The sequence below is a fragment of the Ascaphus truei genome, chromosome 1 (assembly GCF_040206685.1).
Source record: "Ascaphus truei isolate aAscTru1 chromosome 1, aAscTru1.hap1, whole genome shotgun sequence".
Lineage (NCBI taxonomy): Eukaryota > Metazoa > Chordata > Amphibia > Anura > Ascaphidae > Ascaphus > Ascaphus truei.
This window is the reverse complement of record NC_134483.1, coordinates 105495212-105512502: the sequence shown is the minus strand read 5'-3', so window position 1 is coordinate 105512502 and position 17291 is coordinate 105495212. Positions and strand designations below refer to the sequence as shown.

The window sequence follows — 17291 nt, the reverse complement described above, 5'->3', positions numbered from 1 at the left end:
TCCTTAATGTTACCGAACCCTTCTTATTCCTCCCTCTGCTTCTTTTCCTACCTTTGAGGCTCACACACTCCAGCTTTTCTATCCTCTCCCTCTTCAGGTTGCAGCCATCTATTGCCCACCTGCCTCTACTCATCCCCCTTCTGTCTTTCTCACTTACTTTGAATCCTCGTACTCCATGACTACGCTCTGTTAATCTACCTGCTCTTGATTTCATTTTGCTCTACTCAGTCTATTCTCTCTGCTCTGCTATAAACTCTGACAACCTGGTTATAATATAATAGAGATATTGAGTATTAGCTAGAGGGGGGAATGTTTGTTTGGGGGGAAGAGGTACGAAGAGATGGATTGTTGTGGGTTGTTAGGTCTCCTAGCGGGTGGTGGGAGAGGTTAACTCCTTGCTTACGCTAGCAGTTACTAAAGCATTGCATGGCAATACTTACAAGACACTAAGGTGGCCACCGGGGTTAGGCAGTGTTTTTAAAAAAAGTATTAACCCCTTTTGTGCCTGTGGTATACTTTGGTAACTACAGGCATCAAACAGGTTAATATTATTTCGATCAGAGATAGAAATATTATCACAATGCCGTATTAGTGCATTATTAATGGTCACATTAATTCCCGCTTTGGGCCAAATTTCGCACCCAGTAAATTATTACCCCAATGTTGACGTATTACAAGTTAAAATTGCGGTAACAGCGCTCGGCAAAACAAAATTGGTCCGGGTCTGATATTAACTCCACTTGAAAGGAGTTTGATCTATCCGAGCCTAAGAGTCTGTACTTCAATAAATGCTGGCCTATGGGCCAAAAGCTGTGCCAAATGCAATCTGCATATGATGAGTATGTAAAAGAATAAGGCACATATTAACTAACCCTGGCTTAGCACTGCTTAGTAAATATGACCCTACATGTCTTCGATACAGCTTTCAAGGCTTTCTATATCAACTGGGCATTTGAGAGCTAAACAATACTATTTGAGTCCAGTGAATGAACAGTGACTCTACTGTCCAGACCCTTACAAACATAGTATGTTCTTCTTTGTGCACAGTGTACAAATATATTGGAAGTTTTTCCAAAGCTCTTGTTCTAATCCTTGTAGTACAACAAAGGTCTGGGCTTTCCTTGTTACCACTTTGGCTCTGTTTTATTCTGTACCCTGATCTTTTGGCTCATGAAACTGGGGCTCGTGAATAAGAAAAGTTTTAATATAAGCTGAGGGTCGCAGCTTTTTAAAGGGAAAAACGAGGCCTTTCTGGGAAGACAGCCAGTTAGCCACCTACTATAAGATTCATACATCTCACAAACCCACAATAATACCGTTGTGTATTTCCACCAATGTCATTTGTTTTACAGGTTTATTATTGTTCAACACTTTTTTGTCACAAAAGCACCTAGTTTCCGATAATTGCGTGCTTTGTGTTTTCACTTCGGTTCCAGCCTTACAATGTTTTCTTCCTTTCTTTTCAAATTTAAATTGAACTGGTGCAGCAGGGACTGATACACAGTCAAATATAGAAAATGTATATCTGGAATGCCAAATTGCAAAGTTAAAAAATAGTTTATATAAATACAGTGATGATACTTTTTTGGATTAGGGTTATTGCATAAGTGCCAAGTAACTCGCCAATTATTTGTTATCCGGTTTTGGACCTGAGATCTCTGAACTTTACCCTAAAAGGATTCTGGGTAAGATAAGAGATTGTGATTGTCATGGGACTAGGCCAGTGTAAACCAGCAAGGGATGGGTTAATGTTCCAAGTGTACAAGAAGCAGGATGAGGGGGGGGGGGGGGTAAACAATTCCCATAACAGCTGCACAAACGCATGAGTTGTTGGCTTAGAAATGCCCTTGCCCACTAGCACAGATACTCATCCCACATAAATTCGGGCCTTGAAGAGGACTGGGTAATATTATGCATAGAATATAAAGCTACAAAAGAAAGACGTTAGAGTGGGGCTGAGGGGGGGGAGCATGCACAAAATGTGGTACAGTCTGAGTGATTTAGTGAAACTGCTTTTAGAAAAGGTGTAAGCATTTTGCCTTGGGTATAATTTCCTTGTCTTGACTAGACGATAGTGCACGTGACTGGTTTGTTGTGCACACAAAGGATACAACTGGCTATTTTCTCATACTGTAATAAACGATTTCTACGCTGGAAAAAAATCTTCGTGTCAGACTCACCGTTTTACACCTATCCTTCAGCAACTGCGACAAATGTATTACATTTGTATTCCTGCATTTGACCCAGAATTCTTAGGCAAACAAGGTTAAAGAGTTAGTTGCCCTACTCAATCTTGTTTTGTTTATTTAGGCAAGCAGACATGAAAGGCGTAATCAACCTCCTGCACCCACCCATTTTGTACATGGGTGTGAAGAATGTAGTCCTCAGTAAAACATGCTATTTTCCGCTTTGGGAAGATCCTGGTGCTGGAGATACATACCTGTAAAGGTAGTGCCGGCAATGTCCACTCCAACAAAATGGCGGTTTACAGGGTCATTGTTGCTTTTTATGGGCCTCTCTGATGCTGGGTATTTAAATACACTGAGGTACTGGTATTATGTATTACGCTATGTATCTCAGCAGCCAAGGGCTCCCCTGCTTCCCACCCATATAAAGAATGGTGGGTGCAGTAGGTGGACTGCTCATTTAATATCTACTTGCCGCTTTTTGATGCATAAAAATGCAAAAGCTACTGTACATGTGGCTTTTTAATATATTTGCAACTTGCTTCTTCCGAACCAGTAATGTTCTCATAAATCCACTCCTTGTATAATTTGCAAGGTACCAACTTACTAAATTGCTGCTAAGGGATACAATACTGCTTGTAATACTTTCATCGACAAAGGGATCACATTAAAAAAAAAAATTAAATGAACAAATACCAACTTTTTTAACTTAACACACATCACCATTTGTTTTATGAGACAGTACCTGTACTAGAAAATGAGCCTCATTTTGTAGAAATGCATCATTTCTTATTGGTAATTTTAATGTGATGAGGGATTGCCCTTCTAGAAAAACAACACTGGTTCTAGATGAGCTGTTGAGGGCTCCTTCTTTTGCCCTCAAAGGGTCCACAGGTCCAGCAGGAATATACAATGCACTGAAAATCAGCTTCACATCTCCTCTGTTTCCACCTTGCCTTGCAAAACTTAAAGTCAAAAATCGTCCATCAGGGCTGCTTTCAATTTTCTGATCCTCTATAGCATGACATTGAATTAAACCATATACATCATCACTATCTTGGATATAGAACACAAGCTGCAACACAAGGAAGTCATTTTTAATTTTACAGGAAAGTACCACGATGCAAACATTAAAAAATATATATTAAATCATTCCATGTGGTGGCATTAAAATGGTATGATTTTACAATACTTACCTCCGAGTCATTCGGATTGATTGTAATAACCACTGAAACGTAAAACTGAGCCTGCCAATTATGCAAAATAACCGTATTTCCCATTGCAATTTGTACAGAGCGTAAAGATGAACGCACCTGTACAGTACATAAAAGATGTCACCTGGAGCTGCGATGCTCTGCCACTGCAACTGTGTTAGGAATATTAGCCAGGCTCCTGGTACATTTATATGTTAAACATGTAGGCTTATTTTACATGTGATACTGCTTCAAGTGAAAACAAACATGATCGATAAGATCCTAGCTTTGCTAATTTCTTCATTTGAATCTGCAATCCTAGAATAAATTCTTTATCCAGAGAACCTACCTCTGCTGGTGAGCTCACTTCAGCTCCTCCTTGTACAGTATTTGCTACGATTTGTAGGAGATAGGCCTCTGCTTCTTCAGGAATATCATCACTTATGATTCTCAGGGGAAGAGTCGCCAGCATCTGCCCCTGAGCAAAATGTAGCGTGCCTGAGGCGGGCACGATATCAGCAGTCACCGGTGAGAGGTCGCTGCTGTTGCGCTTAATTATCCAGCGAACTGAAACATTTCCATGAGTCCCTCCATTCCTCACAACTGTAATCCCCTCGTAACTAGCCACCAAAGACAGGAAAAAAATGTTTTACAGACATTTTATGTGAGTGTTTTTGCTCTGGACCCTTCAAGTCCTATTCAATAAACTCAGAAAAAGCAGTTTTCTCTTTCTAATGTGGCGGAAGAATCCGCCTTCCATACAGTATCAGGGATGCCAGGAATGTATAGTACAGTATATCAATATATACCAGGCAAAAATACATAAAAAGGTTTTATTTATTAACACTTTAATAACAGCGGGGGTCAAAGGTGTAGTGCATGACTGATATGTTAACCAAGGGGTTAATGGCCATGACAGCCTAAGACTGCCCTACCAACCCACGATGTGCATACCGAAGAAGCTAGTACGGGATTGCCATGCCTGAAAAGCTGCTCTGTCAAACAAGGGGTTAACTTGGAAGGGTCTATCTTTATTTCCATGCTCATTTGCATGTTGGCCAAAGCCACAATAGATTTTATCTCTACTGCTTTGGCTGCCTCTTTGCCCTTTTTTTAATTTGGTGAAGAGGTCTCTGGCTCTTTTTCACAATTTGTGGAGCATATTGAATACTTAGATTTTTGCCTTGCACTGAAAATGAGAAAATACTGTAAGCTAAGCAATATCAAATTTTTAGACTTCAGTGAAGTTCCCTTTTTAAGCTGCATTCCTTCTCAGTTATTAAATAATAATAATAATAATAATTAAAGAACTTAACAGTTTAATAAAAAGAAAATGCCCTACCCCAAACTCTCGTTGTCATGCCAACCTTATATTCTAAAACCCTCATTTTTCCCCTTCTTTTCTGCCACACTTAATATGTCAATACCATACATTTTAAGCTGAAAGGTAACAGCAAGTTAGTATACAGTCAGTTGAAAAATATATATACAGGAGTTTATGTACCATGTCACTTTTGGATAGGGCACTCATGTACAGTACATAAACGTATTAAATATTTTGTCAGTGGCACTGGAGGATGGCAGTCATGCTAAATATGGCAATTTTAGAAAGAATTGCCTTTATTGAAGTTCATTTTTTTGTCTCATTATTGACCTTTCTCCAGACAAGAAAAGGTCCAGAACTGGACAGAATTTTTTACTCCAATGAAGAAACATTGTATTTGAAGTTGAGTGTCTGCAGATACTTCACATGTGTTTATGTATCAAGGCAAGTTTAGAGAAACTGGGTGGATTTTCATCTCTTTCCATTTATGTATCATAGAACTATGGGCCTCATGCAGAGAGCATAGAATTTTAAAATTGGCGAATTTCATAAAAAGTAGCTTTTTTGGAGAGTTTTATTCTCCATATGCAGAAAAGTGCGAATTCTGCTATGTTTAACATGGATGCGTGTGGCGAGTTTAAATTGGCGAGATGCGCGCTTCAGAAACGTGTAAAAACAAAATCGCGCCTTTTTTTTCCCCTTTACTATAGGCGGCGAGCGCCATCTTGCCATCTTTTCCTGGCGCGGCAAAAATGCGAGAATCGCGCCATTTTCTTGGCGCGAACAGCCGCTACATGCCGTTCGCACCTCTCTGCATCCGGAGAGTTTTAAAAATGGTGAGATGGAGGTTCTCGCCAGCCGCGAGGCGAGTTTTAGCAATAGAAAAAACAAAATGGCGCGTTTTTCGTAACTCGCCATTTTCTGCCGGTTTCTGCGCGAAATTGTACAAAAAATGGCGAATTTCGAAATAACGATGCTCTCTGCATGAGGCCCAATGTTCCAGTTTTCTCCCATGGGCAACAGATTTGAGGAGTGTGAATAGGAGTAGGTGCCCAAAGCAGATTTTAATGGAGCATATATTCAATTCTGCCTCGCTGCGCTCATTTGTGTCAGTTTTACCTGTGTTCAATCATTCAATTCCATGTAATTATGCCACAAAATCTGAAGTTGTGTAAAGCTGACTAACAGTTTCAGTCAGATAAACAAAATGTGGTTAACTAGCTTCTTACATTTGAAGAAACTGTGACTTCAAATATGTGCAGTACTTTACATCAAAGCAAACCTTCCTTTGTATTCATAAATAGGCAGCAAAATACATAAAAATGTGACTACACAATAGACTTTCCTCATTGCTATACATACTGTATATATATATATATATACACATGAAGGTCAGTCAGCACACTGCAGTAGAAAAGGTTATAATAGCAGATGCTAGTCCCATAGAAAATAAGTATGATACGAACCAATCCAAAGACCAGTAAAGAGACAGCACACCGCACGGGGTTAATCCAAAAATCTATAGATTTTTGGATTAACCCCGTGCGGTGTGCTGTCTCTTTACTGGTCTTTGGATTGGTTCGTATCATATATATATATATATATATATATATATATATATATATATATATATCAAACACATAAAACAAGCTATGCAACGTAACACTTGAATGCTTTTAGGACAACTTGTGGTAAACATCTGTCTTTATAGATATATTTTAAAATAAATCTTTACAATGTTCTAATAATGATAATTACTAGTGTGCAACGTATTAAAATGTTTTGTTGTCACTAAAATACATTTACAAGTTTGAAATTAAGTCCGTAGGATGGGCAGTAAAAGCATTTTGTTGATCAAATATTTCTTGCGCACAACAACAGTTCCGTGTGTTTCTAGTTGTTCTAGAAGGGCTATGTCAGAAAACAATACAAAGAATTACTTTGAAAAATGGTCTCCCTTTGTTAACCCCTTCAGTGCTACAAGCTACATCAATGCATTGCATTCTACAGTAATGATATTAAGCAGACACAACTTTGGGGGAGTGCATAATTCTAGTGGGATCCCTTTCTTTTTCTTTGCAACAACTTTGGGGGCCCCCCAATAATTGATATATAAGAATAAAATTAATGGCATCTATTTCACTCCTAAAACAAATAGCAGTTAAAAAATGAACAAAAAGAATCTGTATTGGCTATTGTTTATAAGTACGGAGTGGAAATAATTCAATATACAGGGGGTTATGTATCAAGGCCAAAGTGGGGCAATTATGGGACAAACTATTCATGCAGGGGTAAAACTCAGTATTCTTAGTCATCATCTTAAAGTCGTAGAGATTGAGTTCTTTTAATCCATATACTTCAGAAACTTACTCTGATGTTTGATCTTCATCAATGATAACTGCCTGTGCAAGAAGGGCACTATTAATTGATAACACTCCATGGGGCTTATCATTTGGTTCGATGGTGACCTGGACAACATTAGGCATTTGCAAAACAGCGTCTCCTTGCAATGTGTCTTCCACCAGTACAACCTGGAAGGACTCAGCAATTTCTGGAATGGCATCATCGATGATTTGAAACCTCAGAGTAACTTTGTGGACTTTAGATGGAAAGACAATGGTTTTATTTGGCTGAAGATCTAAAAAATCAATGTTAAGTTGCGCATGCGCAGTTGAATTCCCAGTCACAATCTTGTAATTGATTGAGATATCTGAGTCATCAGGCCCAACAATGGTGTCACTAAAATTCTTTCCTCGGATCACTGGAACAGTTATCACATCCGCTGTCTCAAGCACGATGTAGGAGGACTGACTGAATCGCACAGGGCTATCATTTTTCCTGATGTTTATCTGAATTGTGCTTCTTGTTGAGTTGATCTCGGCACCTCCAAAAACATTTGTAAGTTTCAAAGTAAAAATTTCGTCATTTTCAGGTATCTTCAAAACAAACATCGGTCAAATATTAGTTAGTGTACACAACCTACTTTTTTTCCAAGTGTATTTAATAAAATTATTTAATAAATAATATTACATAACATGTTTACCTAAATTAGGTAATGTAGCTTTTTATATATAGAAAATACTAAAATATGGCACATCTCAGATTACAGAATTACAAGTACACCTGATAAAACATAACTGATAAAACATTGACAATCTTCAGTATACAAAGTATTATAAAAATAAAAAAAATTCTGGGTCATACAATTACAGTGTAAGTGTATATTCTCAATGTAGGGATGGATGAGAGTCATTAGGCATTAGTTGAGTATAATTAGAACAAAGTCCAATTTACAGTGCATCCAAATCTCAAATACGGTAATGAAAATGTAAAGGCTAATAAACATGAATCTGCATGGAAAAGGATTGCAATAAATCCCTATGGGACTATGTACCATCACAAAATGATATGGCTTGTAAATTAGGTACTAAGAACAATGACAGTCATTGAAGATGGTAAGAACCACAACAAAGATCTGTGTACTGTATATGAACAGACCCGAGCCAGTGTGCCACATGTGACAGTCAATGATGATAGAGTAACTCACGGTTGTGATGTCCTTCCAATTCCAACACGTGCCTCACGCTGATAATAGCATTGAAATTCCAGAGGTGTAGGCAACGGAGCACAGCAAGCAGAAAAAATAGCAAGTGGGGGCTACGAGGTCAAAAAATAATAAAAATGTATTGCATCAAAATACACATGGTATATAGCAGGTAAGTACCACTCTGACACGTAGCCCCCACTGGCTATTTTTTCTGCTTGCTGTGCTCCGTTGCATACACCTCTGTCATTAGGCATTAGTTGGTTACTTGAGGCACCTGTATGGTGCATCTCTACTGAAAAACTGGTGTGTGTCAAGAAATGCTCACCACAATTCTTTCTTTTATTCATTTTTTTTGTCAATGTATGGACAAAAAGGCACATCCAGTGTTCTATTATGTTGAGTGATCCATTTTTACTGTTATTAAACATTATACATAAGCAACGGTATTCCACATGACACAATCTTGTGGCCCATTGGCTTAAATGTTTTGAGGTGCTGGATGATGTTTTGTGCAATAACACCACTTAGTAAATATGGGACACATTTACTGCGCCTTTTAGCACTTTCTGACACGATAGGACATCAATCTTGAGCTATTGTAGCCATGTCAGTGAGATGCTACAGTAAGTGGCATCTGTGACCACTATTTCCCAATAACACAGGACACATCCATATGGCATCTTATTTTCATTACAAGCACTAATTCATCGTAGCATTTTGGGTCAAAGTAATCTAAGGAAAAGTCAGAAAGTAGAGTGCTCGGTTACGGGACACTGATCTTTACTTGTTGATACAGATGAACAGATCTATCCAGAATCACTGTCTCTGGTGCCATGGCCACAAAAGGGAAACTCTGTGACACTAACAGACACTATCTGCTGGGATCGTGCTGAGTGGTGTCCATGTTTCCGGATCAGACTTCCCGCAGCATTAACCCCCCGTTGCCGGGTCCACCCCAGCGCCATGAACCTTACGTGTTGCTACATCTGTAGCTGATGTTAATGCTCCCGCTGGCGTGTTGCAGCGGGACACACACAATGAGCCAGCGGGAGCACTCATCATTGGGTTTGCCTTAGATGTGGGCAAAAATGGGACGAGGCCAAAGCATTATTGCAGTCGCTGGTGCGCATCAGCTCATACAAGAACGCCTGCTACATCTGTATATTAATTAGGAAACCGTTTTGCTAGTAAATAATTAGAGATGTAGCCAGTTAAAATGTCCCTGTGCTTGCAGCATAGAAAGCATTCTTTGTTTATCAATGAACATTGGTGCAACATTATTTACATTTTGTGTGGCTTGCCAGGTGTGGCAGAATGGGGTCACAGGGAAACTAAATAGGGTACAATTGAGTTTTTTAGATCTTAATGTTTAAATGATATAATAGTAGTTGCTTTATAGTTTGTTATTCCTTATATCTTGACAAAGTAAAGTATTGCTAAACTTGCAACTACATACTGTATCAGTACTTTATCAATATACATTTTTGCTTACTGATAATATGGAACCAGAGAGGGTAGATGACATATTATCCTAACAATGTACCGTATCCTGCAGCAAGTAAACTGTAATGCCTACATTTTACACCAATAATCAATACCTGCTCAGTGTCTATGTAAATATGATATAATCTCACTGACCTCAATTAGTAGAACCCACTTACATGCATTTTCAACACAATTCACAGGAGTAATTGAATTGCCTCTTACCTGATCATCTATGACTGTCAAATTGAAAACTAGGACTGATTTACCAGTAGAAAATGTGATATTTCCTTTGGTTGGTGTCAGATCTTCATCAGGGGAGTTTGAAGCTTCCTCTATCTGCAATGTAAATTAGAATGTCTATTTTATATTTAAACAAATGATGCAAATTGATTACTGTGTTTAGTTTTAACATTCAAACTGGACATGCTCCAGTGTCTTTAGAATGTAGAAAAACTATTACAAACCATATAAAACTTGTTATATAGGCTCTTTATCAATATCTCTCGACGGCATAAGTGGAGCAAAGTTGATGGAAAAATATGCACTAGATTTACAAAAAAAAACAAAAAACAATATTTATACCAAGACCAATTACACTTTTTCCTTTATTAAATTTGGTGCAGTTTTCTTGCTCCACTTGTTACTGTAAATGTGCCAGTTCTGAACGAGGATAATGTGAATAGGAGAACATTTTTTTGATATATTAACACTGATGAAGTGGATACTACTATGACTTCTTTAAGTCATTAAAATGACATTTTTTGCTACTCATTGAATTCTTTAAATGTTGGTGTGGTTGACTCCAGTTTTCCATGATTACCATATCTTGACCAGATTTTTTTTTTGTCATAGCACCCACTCTTGATATTTAGCATTGCTTTAGACTCCTGGTAGGGGAATCCCAAGTGGCTGGATCTATTTTTCTATTTTTATGATACATTGATACAGAAATATGTTGCAAATACCTATACTATAATAGACCTTAGTGCTAATGATATGCAAATGAGGTGTTCCCTCTAACAATGCATATCCACAGAGTTAACACAGGGATTTAACGACATGTTAGTTACAGTAGGTCGTAGCTAAACAATGCGTTACTCACATCCAGACCCTGAAATCAGGGCCGTCTTAACAGCATTATAGGCCCCCGGGCAAAGCAGTGCACTGGGCCCGGCCTACACAACCCCAGCCATTAATTGCCTCCCGCAAATCCGTTACAATATTCTGCTTCTGTATTGCAAGCAATAAAAACGGCAAAATTTCTCTCGCGAATGCAGACATGCCAACTCTCCGCTACAAGTCGTAATTTTTCTCCTTCCACCGAGTTAGCGGGAGATTTGAATGTTGAGGCGGGTGATCAGAAAATTAGTGTTAAATTCTGGTCTGTGCATAGATTAGCATGGGGCCCCTATGCTCGTGGGGCCCCCAGGCAACTGCCCAGCGTGCCCATGCGTTAAGATGGCACTGCCTGAAATAGGTCTTTTACATGGTCTGGGTAAGTGTAAGACCACAGTTAGGTATGATTTAGCAATCATATTGTAATTTGCAGGGTTCTTTCCCTCTCATGTCTTCTCTTTTTTAACTTTAATTAAATACCTTTTTAGAGTATTGATGGGAGTTACACAACCTTTGGGTAAGACCGGCTTAACGCTATGTAGTGCTAACACAGCGTTAAGCCTGTGCTAATGAGAGAACTAACAGACATTGTTTTTGCATATATTTAGCTGTGTGGATACCCGTTAAACTCAGAGAAGCTAACGGATGTTACCTATTTAGGCAACGTCACATTATTTGCCTTGTTTAATGGAGCTCTTTGGATTTGGCCCTAAAATGGCTTCTAATGTATTGGTCCGCAATGTATCGTAATGAGTTAGAGTATATATGCACAGTATGCAATGTAGGGTATTATAGTATTCACCATTCTTAAAGAGTTGAACTCACTACCATGATATCAAGTCAATGTGTCAATCCAACAAGCATTAAAATACCTCCTTGCATCCTTGTTAAGCTTTATGCCACTTGGTATGCCTTGGTTTTCATCTTTAGTTTGCCAAATTTGCAGAAGAAAGGCTCTTCGTGCTGATTCAGTGAAACTCACCTCAAAAGTCACAGTCACAGTTCCATAGGTTCCCTTCTCCCTAATTAGGGTGAGAGGCACCGATTGGTTTCTACCCTTGGGCTCATTCACTATGATCAAGGCAGGCTAATGGGGAAAAGAATAAAACAGTGATCAGTAACTCATCTAAAATCACAGGAGAGGGTAAAACTGTTACTGGAGAACTTCTAATAGACAGATTAATCCAGGATTACTAACGGTATCACATTCCTACACAACCAATTAATTCAGCACACAAAAAAAAGCTTGATGCTATCAACGTTGCTTCTAATGTCCTTTTAAACATGTATTATTTTATGTTTATTGTTAATGCGATGCAGTCCCAATTTGTGGCACTTAAATGCATACATATCGCCAATATTTCCTGGCTGTAAAACTGGGGCAAAAGTGGAGCAAAAAAAGAACTGCTCAATATTTAACAAAGGAATGACTTCAATTGTTTTCTATTGGACACGATGCCGTTTATTTGTACTCCACTTTTACCTCAGTTCTGCAGCAGGAATATTTTATTATATGATGATGTATTGTAGCCTTGATCATCAATTATAACCTTTAAAAAATGTATTGGTATTATTATTTGATTTCTATGTAGTAAAAGAAAAAGATAGTTAAAGCACACCAATAAATAATTTAGAAAGTGGTTACAGTGGGCTCCAAGGAAGGTAAGCAGCTGCTTGTCAGCATCTCATTAGATAAGTAGAAGAGTCTCCTGGCACTCCAAAGGACGTTGTAGCAAATTCTTTAGCATTAATTAACTACATATTCGACAGTCCAATGTTTTGGCCCCACAGGCCTCACATCAGAGTGAGCAAAGGGGATCCCGGAAGTTTCTCCCTGTCCCACTCCCTTGCTCAAAACTTGGCCAGCCCACCTTCTCCTGCTTCTGAGGTGGTGGGCAGGCTGAATTAAGAAGCTAAGGGAGGAAGCCAGGCATAGAGGCCCTGAATGGCTGTTACAGAAGAATTGGCAGTGGAGAGGGGTTGCGGTCTCTGATCGTGGTGACCATGGGTCCATGGAAGGTAACATTTGAGGTGGTGGGAGAGATGTGCCTCCCAGCACGTGCAGGAGAGTCCCCTGAAATTGAAAAGTAGAGCAAGAGTAAAAAGTTCACAAGGGACAGAAGGGCGACCTAAGAGATGTCCAGGCATTTAGCTTGATACAAGAGAAGAGGGGGCAGAGGGGTGAGCTTGCGGAACACTTGGATTTTAGGGACATTCCCATGGGGGTATCCCTCTTATGGGTATGCTTGTGGCCAGGCTAGGGACCTGGCAGCTCCAGAGCAGGAAATGCAGTATTGTGAGGATGATCTGCATTTGAGTCCGTGGGTCCAGAGATAGAGAAAAGGGGGTCAGGAAGGTTGGGTCTGAGGGAAGTTGAGGTACAGTATTTTGAAGGACAACAATAAGCTTCAATGAATCTGTTGGGGGGTGTTGATTCAATGCTGAGAGCATTGTAGGAGTTTTTGGCAAGGTGGGAGATGGATTCTTGCAGGGGAGGGGATGTAGCGAGGGAGGGTATGTAGATCGCTATGCCTACTTCTGGCAAGTGTTGAGTATAGCACAAGCTTGGGTCTGGAACCTCTGAGGGGCACCAACCCAGTGTTGGTTGTATTGGGGATTGGGGTCATTGTTTGTAGCATCTGGATGGATATATGTGGGAAGTTCCTCAACCATTGGAGGGCCTTCTGGGTTGTAAGGTTGTTGTGGCCCTAGCTCAGGCAGATAGGCAAATAGTCAGGTTTTTGGAAGCCTGAACATGGTAAAAGTTTCAGGGCATCAAGAGCAAAGGAGGATAAGGTTAAAGAGATGGCTGAGAATAGTTATGGGGACACTTATTTCTATTTAGCTACTGTAGCGTACTTGACGCACCCTCCATAAAAGAGAAAATGTGAAAAGGAGAGTATTGTACTGTATGCCAACATATTGACCTATTTGCTGGGCTATAAGAAAACCCTGAAATCATAAAGAAAGGGAAAGGCAGAAGAGAAGGAGAGATATAAGCAACAAAAATGATTTGGGGACTGGCAGCACACGTTCACTGGAGTCATCAATCTGCAAGTTGTACGGTGGGATGACGGTGCAAGTCTGATTTAAAGTTCCCCCAGAAGGTGGACATGCATAAGGAGTTGAGTTGGGATGTGTAAGATGTGGTTCTGTGACTGTTGTTGATGATGCCACAGAAGACATCCCCTTTTCAGATTGGGGCTAGCAACTTCCAATACTAATACCCACCTCAGCGCCAGAGGAGGTTGCTTTTGTCCACAACTTCCAATACTAGTTGGCCAGTTTGCGGAAGGGTGTTTGCTAGTAATATAATGAGAGACAATGCAGGTGGGGGCTCGGTTGTAAGTTTTGATACAAGTGCAACATCTGTGTGGGAAGCCATGCAACAAGTAAATGATCTTGGAAGGTTCAAGGGAGGAGTTGGAAAAGGAATAATATGGGAGCTTGCTCTGAAGGTCAAGGATGACAGTGAGCATCATATGGATGGCCACTTGGCTGGAGCACTACCCAAATAGGGTAGCAGCTGAGATCATAAGGTAGGGATTCTTCGAATGATTTTGGATTCCCTTATTTAGAGAGTGGGCCACTGCATGAAGAATTAGTCTGAGATCTCTTGATGAACACCTTGAAGTGGCTCCTGCTATGGTTCTTAAGAAAAATGAAGCTGGGGAGTAAGGCTAGCTGTCCTTTGCTCCTGTATTAGATGGGGTAGTACTCCAGGAGATATCTGCATGGGGATCACTGCAAGCAAGCTTTTTGGGAACTGACAACAGCAACATGAGTGAGCTGGTGTATGGGTCGTTCGCTCCTGATACGTGTTTAGATTACAACTGGGCGTGAGTGGACTGTCGAGATTGAATAGCTCCAGAGTGGCTGAGCAGAAAGGTGCTCCCTCGCAGGAGATTTTGTTGGTGTTATACAGATATAGCTAACATTTTGCAACTGCAGCAGGATATACTGTACACAACGAACCAGCTGGAGAAGCGGCCACTGTTTGTAATCAGCTGTGTGCAATTTCAACTGCGGGTGTGCATGTGGGTGCAATAGCATTGGCTACATCTGTATGTTGGGCATGAGGGGACAGCATAGAATGAGTATTTGCAAGGTTTTCTTTTTTCTTTTAATTAAGTGGGTGTTGAAAATTTTGCAGACACATTTTTGATCTGTAATACAGAGCTTATAGTCCTTGGTGCAGGCCCTGATATACAATACCAGTCCAATGTGAAAAAACAGTCCTTTGAAAAAGGATGTGGTGGGTCAGTCCCTTATGACAACGGGATTCTCAATGTTCAGTCCTCCATATCAGTCCATGCTGTATTGGAAGAAAAAAGACAAACACACCATTGCGCAGCACAAATAGAGCCCTGGGGAACCCTCGCCCGCTGCTAGCTACTTACAATAGAGTAGTAGTCAGCATACGTTGAAAGGTTTCATTACACAAGAATTCTTCTTGCTCTTGTGATGACTGTCCCCACCCCCCTCACCCCCCCCCCCCCCCCCCCCCCCACTACCCACACCGCTTGATAAACTCCTGCCGGTCTCAGGAGAGAAGAAAGACAGAAACACACAATTGCGCAGCACTCCTCAGCTGCAAATGACCCTCACCCAAAGCCAACTACTTACAGAATAGAAGGAGTCAGCAATCCTTGAAAGGTATCTTTGCATCTGGCTGTGATGGACCCGGAATGGAAGGAGTCAGCAGTCGCTGAAGTGTCTCTTTGCACCAGGAATCCAGTCTTCTCTGAGTGCTCTTCCACCACTAATGTTCAGTGTGATGTGACCTGTCCTTGATCTTCATGGTGGATGGCGTTGTATTGTGTTTCGTGACGTCACGGTAGGAGGGCTTGCTGATTCCCCAGGATTCGGAGGGCCAACGTTTTTAATGTTATGGCAGTGAAGAGCCCTCTGGGCAGAAGTGTGCTATCAGTAAGACAGCAGTGTGGATTTTGTAGCTTCTGGCTCATTTGCAGCTGAGGAGTGCTGCGCAATTGTGTGCTTCTGCCTTTCTTCTCTCCTGAGACCGGCAGGAGTTTATCAAGTTTTGGGACAGTCATCACAAGAGCAAGAATAATTCCTGTGTAAAGAAACCTTTCAACGTATGCTGACTACTACTCTAGTGTAAGTAGCTAGCAGCGGGCGAGGGTTCCCCAGGGCTCTATTTGTGCTGCGCAATGGTGTGTTTGTCTTTTTTCTTCCAATACAGCATGGACTGATATGGAGGACTGAACATTAAGAATCCCATTGTCTGACCCACCACATCCTTTTTCAAAGGACTGTTTTTTCCCCTTGACTGGTATTGTATATCAGGACCTGCACCAAGACTATAAGCTCTGTATTACTGTTATCTATATAGATCCTAGTGGAAGGATCTATTGTTTTTTCTGTCCATAGGCTGCCATCCTGCTACCTCTGATTATTGAGGGTGGGATTCTCTATGCTGTGTACTATCTCGTTGTTACACACTGTTTTCTAGACACTCTTTATTTTCATTTTAGGATAGAGGTTTCTGGCACATATTTTTTGGCATGAGTGGTTACATCACTATCACTTTTGCCTCTTAGCCTGCACTGTAAGCATAGCACGGTCCTCCAGCAGTCGCGGGAGATAAAGCGGAGCACAGCCACGAAAATAGCAGAGTACAGCGTAGATGGTGAATTCAAAAGTTTATTCAACAAACAGCTGATGGATCATCTGACGCGTTTCAGCCCTAGGGCCTTTGTCAAAGAATGATCCATCAGTACAAGGGAAACATATATATAGGCAGTGTTAACCAACATCACCTGCACAGGATAAACATCAGGTGGGGCGAGTAATCAACATCATGCCCAAGTGCTGGGAATAATAAAAGACGTTTAAAAACAATGCCAGGCAGTAATTGGAGAATGCACTAATCATAAATGTATCATATATTTCTAACAATAAGATAAATGCTATCTATGTATATGAATCAATAACTGGTTGTCTGGCCGAAAAATAAAAATGAATGATAAAAACAAAGATTGTCTGTTGAAAGTTAATGTTCTATAAAGAATAAAGAAATCTCTGAAAATCTCTGAAAAGATGCATATATACACATGATTAGGATTGGCAAGATGTCAGTAAGTTAGTATTCTGTGTGTGGTTGTCAGGAGCTAATGTGTGAACAAAAGAAGGAAAAAAGAGAAAAGCAGAAATGGAAGAGAAGGGAAAGGAAGGGAAGGGGAATGGAAGGGGACGGGGGGAGGGGAGGGGGGGGGGAGGAGAGGGGTGGGGGGGGGCGGAGAGAGGGTTGGGGGGGAGGGGAAAAGAAGGGGGGGAAAAGGGAAAAAGAAAAAGAAAGAAAAATAAAGAAAAATAATGTAAACTGTAATAAAGAATATGTGTAAATTGATATATCCGAGTATTTGTCATATTAGTCATGTAAGAAATGTTGTAATTCCCAGTCTACATTGAGACCG

At 40.4% G+C, this 17291-nt stretch overlaps 1 protein-coding gene across 5 annotated transcripts in view; it reads right to left on the bottom strand.

Annotated features, from left to right (window-relative positions):
* The window catches only part of ADGRV1 (adhesion G protein-coupled receptor V1), a 527599-nt gene that overhangs the window by 454005 nt on the left and 56303 nt on the right, over positions 1–17291 (bottom strand). For 4 of the 5 annotated variants that reach the window (XM_075593091.1, XM_075593079.1, XM_075593082.1 and 1 more), the window contains exons 5-9: positions 11834–11938; positions 9958–10071; positions 7074–7639; positions 3729–3999; positions 2932–3261 (exon numbers count right to left, since the gene is read on the bottom strand). In XM_075593091.1, coding sequence (XP_075449206.1) covers positions 2932–3261; positions 3729–3999; positions 7074–7639; positions 9958–10071; positions 11834–11938 — 1386 coding nt within the window. The remainder of the gene's footprint in view (positions 1–2931; positions 3262–3728; positions 4000–7073; positions 7640–9957; positions 10072–11833; positions 11939–17291) is intronic. The other variant, XM_075593095.1, reaches the window with a different exon arrangement.